Raw genomic sequence first — 5575 nt, 5'->3', positions numbered from 1 at the left:
TGTAACGATCACCATCATGATGGAGTCAGAGAATTAAAGCACTGTGTTACCTGAGCAGGTGTCTGAGTCGTGACAGCAGATCCAAAACCAAATTCTTCTGGTCGCACAAAGCAGGTGGATGACGACTCACTCGTCACTATGGTGATGGGTTTGGGAAGCATTTCCTTCCGGCTGTTGGACGACGACTCACTGCCTGTATGGGACTGACAAAGGCTGCGTGTCATCTCACAGATAAAGGCACCAGTGCCTGCCTGACTCCTCAGTAAGAGCTTAAAGAGAAAACAAAAGGGACCAAACATCTCAGATACTTACAGCTTGTCCATCATCCTCAGTGTCCGCCTCTTCTGGCGTGGAGGATGAGGGTGAGTCAGAGCCTTGATGACAGGAAAAAAGAGGGTTTAGGATTTCCTGGCTGGTTTTGAAGCCATATTAAAGCTGCTTCTGGTTGTACATGTGGCTGTACCTCTGTCGAGCTTGTCTATGACCGTCTGCAGCCCCTTCTCAAAGGAGATGGCATCAGCTGGACTCTGGAACGTTAGGCCAAACTTGCGATCCTCTACACGCCAGTGATGGAAGATGGGGTTCACCTTGTTGTAGACTAACCCCCTTTGAACTGCACACTCCAGCACCGGCTAAAGACACAAAACAACAACCAGGCAAAAGACCACATGAGTGTGCCAGTAAACTCAATCAGGTTGGACTCCACAAAAGATGCAGCTGCAAGTCAGGAAGTGAAGGTGTACAAACGAAGCACTCACCGCTCGATCTCGCAGCCTTTCTCCTCGTATGATGTATTCTCTCCGCCCCTTGCCATCATGACTCCGCCCCTTACATATGACCACATGGCTGAGGCCACCACCACCAAGAGGCACCCAACCGCCACTGGAGTCATCACGCGTCATCACCACTGCACGAACACGCACACTATCAGAGAGTGTGAGGAGAGAAAACACACACGGTGATACACTAATACACACAAAGGAAAAGCATATAGCTCAGAAGATGCAATGCATGGTCATTTTCAGTGCACGTTGTGCAGCTGTGTCCAACTGTGCTGAACAACATGCTGTAATTCACATTACTAAGGCAGAATTAAAACCTCAAAGGCCTGTATGAAGCCAGGGCCGATTTCCATCCGTGGTCATGTGAGCAAGGTTAAATGAGAAATGACACGCTAAGACTCCTCCAAGGCTGAGATGCTACCGAGTCACCCAATGTATAGTTCTAAAACAAGCTGAAACCATTAGTTGGTCAATCAGTTTATTAACAGAAAAATATCTGTCAACTATTTTGTAAGCGAGGCTCGATATTTTGGACATGTGGCACGCTTCTCTATGAATGATGCAGCACGCGGGTGTCTGAGTGTTGAGGAGCCCAGCGGCTGGAGCAGGACAAGGTCACACCCAGGCTTCACCTGGCTGCACTTTTTATTGGCATGTCAACACAGAATCAGTTCCAACAAAAGTAAATATGTGAGCTATAATTTTATTCCATAATAATAATTTCTTTGTCAGTAGAACATCACACAAACACAGCTGCAAATGATCATGCAACATTAAAATGATTGTTAAACATAATTACTCATACTTTAAGTTGTGTTTTTCTTAAAATAGTTTTGAGGTCCTGTGACTTATAATCTGGTGCGATTTATATACCGAAAAATCACACATAAATAGAATCCAGTTTTCATATCGATTATCATCAAAGTTTAAATTAATAACATATTTCATTTGTTTATGAATATTTATCAGATCTTAATGCATTTTAATTATTTTATGATGCATTAAGTGTGTCTAAAATTTTGCACAGTACTGTACATGGAAAAAATTCAGTTCACAAATATCAGTACATTTTATTGATTTATTATGGATATGCACAGTAACGCACACAGCAGAATGCGCACACAGTATGTATGGACATGCATGCATCATCCAACATAGACAGCTGTGCACTGTGAGGGACAAGGTGTAGCTGTGCACAGAGGTGGAACACACAGACAGCTGGCTGTGTGCGTTCTGTGCACACAGTTGTTTGTGTGTGCGTCAGTAAAATGCACAAAGCAGAATGCACACAGAGAGTGCACAGACAGACATGCATCATCCCCACAGACCCCAAGATGTGCCTGTGTGTATTTATTTGTGTAAACCCCTTTTCACACTGGGCCTGCTTTAAGTTGCATCATGCGGCGTCATGATGCCGCTGCCAAGTTGATGCAACCTAATGCCACAATACCGTGAGGGACGCAAAGGGCGACGTGAAACAGATGCCAAAAATTAAACATGTTTAATTTTTTTCTGCGTCTAGCAGAGGACGCAGAAAGGAAGTAGTTTTTTCGCAAGTTGAGGGAACTTAAAGGTACTTAATGTGACTGGATGCCACACCCACACAATATACCGTTACACGACGCCAATTTATGATTCCTTCTGTGCTCCATTGCTGCCGAGCTATAAATCACGCAGGATTGTTGTCAGTCTTTTTATACCATATACACAATGCAGTAAAACTATACCTCTCAAAGAGCACATGTGAACAATTAAGAGAAAAAAAATGCTCATTACAGCCTGGCTGCAGCTCCTCGCGCTCACCTCCTCAAGTTCTCTCACAATTGTGTTAAATAAAGTTCATTAAGGCCTGCTCACAGACAGATTGCCAGAGACAGGACATGTCCACATCCAGTATACTCCTCACGGAGGACATCTCCATGCCCACTCACGGACGGCGGACATGGGTGAACGCCGGCTGCAGCTTCGCGGTCACAGGAAGAATGATAAACTACAACCCCAATTCCAATGAAGTTGGGATGTTGTGTAAAATGTAAATAAAAACAGAATACAATGATTTGTAAATCCTCTTCAACCTATATTCAATTGAATACACCACAAAGACAAGATATTTAATGTTCCAACTGATAGACGTTGTTTTTGTGCAAATATTTACTCATTTTGAAATGGATGCCTGCAACACATTTCAAAAAAGTTGGGACAGGGCAACAAAAGACTGGGAAAGTTGGTGAATCCTCAAAGAACACCTAATTGGAAACAGGTGAGTGTCATTATTGGGTATAAAAGGAGCATCCCCAAAAGGCTCAGCCATTCACAAGCAAAAATGGGGTGAGGATCACCACTTTGTGAACAACTGCGTGATAAAATAGTCCAACAGTTTAAGAACAATGTTTCTCAACATTCAATTGCAAGGAATTTAGGGATTCCATCATCTACAGTCCATAATATAATCAGAAGATTCAAAGAATCTGGAGAACCTTCTACATGTAAGCGGCAAGGCTGAAAACCAACAGTGAATGCTCTTGACCTTCGATCCCTCAGGCGGCACTGCATTAAAAACCGACATCATTGTGTAAAGGATCTTACCGCATGGGTTCAGGAACACTTCAGAAACCATTGTAAGTTAACACAGTTCATCGCTACATCTACAAGTGCAAATTAAAACTCTACCATGCAAAGTGAAAGCCAAACATCAACAACATCCAGAAATGCCACCACATTCTCTGGGCCCGAGCTCATTTGAAATGGACAGATGCAAATTGGAAAAGTGTGCTGTGGTCTGATGAGTCCACATTTAAAATTGTTTTTGGGAATCATGGACGTTGTGTCCTCAGGACAAAAGAGGAAAAAGACCATCCAGATTGTTACCAGTGCAAAGTTCAAAAGCCAGCATCTGTGATGGTATGGGGGTGTGTTAGTGCCCATGGCATGGGTAACTTACACATCTGTGATGGCACCATCAATGCTGAAAGATACATCCAGGTTTTGGAGCAACACATGCTGCCATCCAGGCAACGTCTTTTTCAGGGACATCCCTGCTTATTTCAGCAAGACAATGCCAAGCCACATTCTGCACGTGTTACAACATTTTGGCATGTGTGCATTCAAATATGTTTTTTGTTACAATTATTATTATTTTTGTTTTTTGATGGTGGAACTAGAGCCTCTTAACAAGTCCCCATTGTCTCCCTGTGTTCAGTATTTGTCAATATGTTAAATTTAAATGGCCACAAACTCTGTAATCTGGATCAGATCTGGATCAAACTTTGTCAATTGATAAAGGATACCATCCTACAAATCCTACCATCCTTTTTTCACAGAGTTATGAATTTTTGAAAATTCATTCATTGTTAAAGGATAGGGATTTTTCCAATTTTCCAAGATTTTTCTTGAGTCTGACCTTTGACCTATGATCTTGAAAGATGTTTTTGCCTATCAAGATATGAATCCTCTGTAAAAATGTCATAATGATATATGAAAAATTGATGGTTACAGGCTGTTCACAAACAGACAAACGGGGTGAAAACATAACCTCCAGGTTCGTAACCTCCAGCCGAGTTGTCTGGAGGTTATGAACCTTGGACCTTATTTTCCCAGTATAAACCTCCAACAGTGGGACATAGGTATGAAGGTAAACTGATAAAGTCACTTGGATGAGTGAGTTACGAAATTTCTTGAGGCCTCCTCCTGGATCCAGGCCTGGAGGGAGACGGGGAGCTCTTCAGTGAGTGCTTGCTGGCTGGGCCTGTAGCCATGGGGCTCCTTGGGCTGAGCCCCAAGAAATAACATGGTGGGGCCTCCATGGGATCCACCACCCACAGGGATAGAACAGAGGGTCTGGTGCACTGCTTGATGGGGAGTTGACAGGTGCATAAGCCCACACAGACCAATGATCAGTTATGGTACTTGACTCTTGGAATGTGGAACATCACCTCTTTGGTGGTGAAGGAGCCTGAGCCGGTGTGGGAGATAGAGTGATATAAATTATAGATAGTTGGGCTAATCTCCATGCACAGCAAGAACTCTGGAACCAAACTCCTGGAGGGGAGCTGGAGGTTTTCTTTCTCTGCAGCTGTCAAGGGTGAGATGCATCGGGCAGATGTGGTGAAGCTGACAAGTCCCTGGGTGAGTGCTGTTATTTTGGAGTTTTCCCCTGTGAAAAGAGGGCTGCCTCGATGCAACTTTGTGTTGCACAGAGGAATCTGACTGTTGTCGTGCATATGCACCATACAGCAGGTCACAGTACCCAGTCTTCTTGGAGAATCTTAGTGGGATCCTGGAAAAGGTTCCTACAGGAGACTCCACAGTTCTATTAGGGGACATCAATCCTAACAATGGCAATGATGGAGAAACCTATACAGGAAGTGATTGGGAGGAATGGCTCCTCTGATCTGAACCAGAATGGTACATTGTTTCTGAATCTTTGTGCTGGTCATGGATTGTCCATCACAAACACCTTGTTCACGCACAAGGGCGTTCATCAGTACACATGGTACCAGAGTACCCTAGGTCAAAGGACAATGATCAATTTTGTGATCATGTCATCAGACCTGCCACCATGTGTCTTGGAGATCAGATGCCACCGAACCAACCTGGAAAACTAAAACGAGTTGTGAGAGTTCTCTGGGAACTTTTGGTGGAAGAATTTGTCGAGACAGCATTTAACTCACACCTCCAAAGAACTTCTCCTGCATTCTGAGGGAGGTTGGGGACATGGAGGTGGAGTGGACCATGTTCAAGGCCTCTATTGTTGAAGCAGCTGCTTTAAGTTGTGGCCTGACAATTCTTTTTTG

At 43.7% G+C, this 5575-nt stretch overlaps 1 protein-coding gene across 1 annotated transcript in view; it reads right to left on the bottom strand.

Annotated features, from left to right (window-relative positions):
• Positions 1-5575, bottom strand: part of spred3 (sprouty related EVH1 domain containing 3) — a 77184-nt gene that overhangs the window by 28894 nt on the left and 42715 nt on the right. Inside the window, 4 exon segments of the mRNA XM_034168516.1 lie at positions 51-203; positions 313-374; positions 464-632; positions 759-924. Of these exon segments, the coding sequence (XP_034024407.1) occupies positions 51-203; positions 313-374; positions 464-632; positions 759-924 (550 nt within the window).

The sequence above is a fragment of the Thalassophryne amazonica genome, chromosome 4 (genome assembly GCF_902500255.1).
Source record: "Thalassophryne amazonica chromosome 4, fThaAma1.1, whole genome shotgun sequence".
In the NCBI taxonomy this organism is placed as follows: domain Eukaryota; kingdom Metazoa; phylum Chordata; class Actinopteri; order Batrachoidiformes; family Batrachoididae; genus Thalassophryne; species Thalassophryne amazonica.
This window is presented reverse-complemented; position numbering and strand designations above follow the sequence as displayed.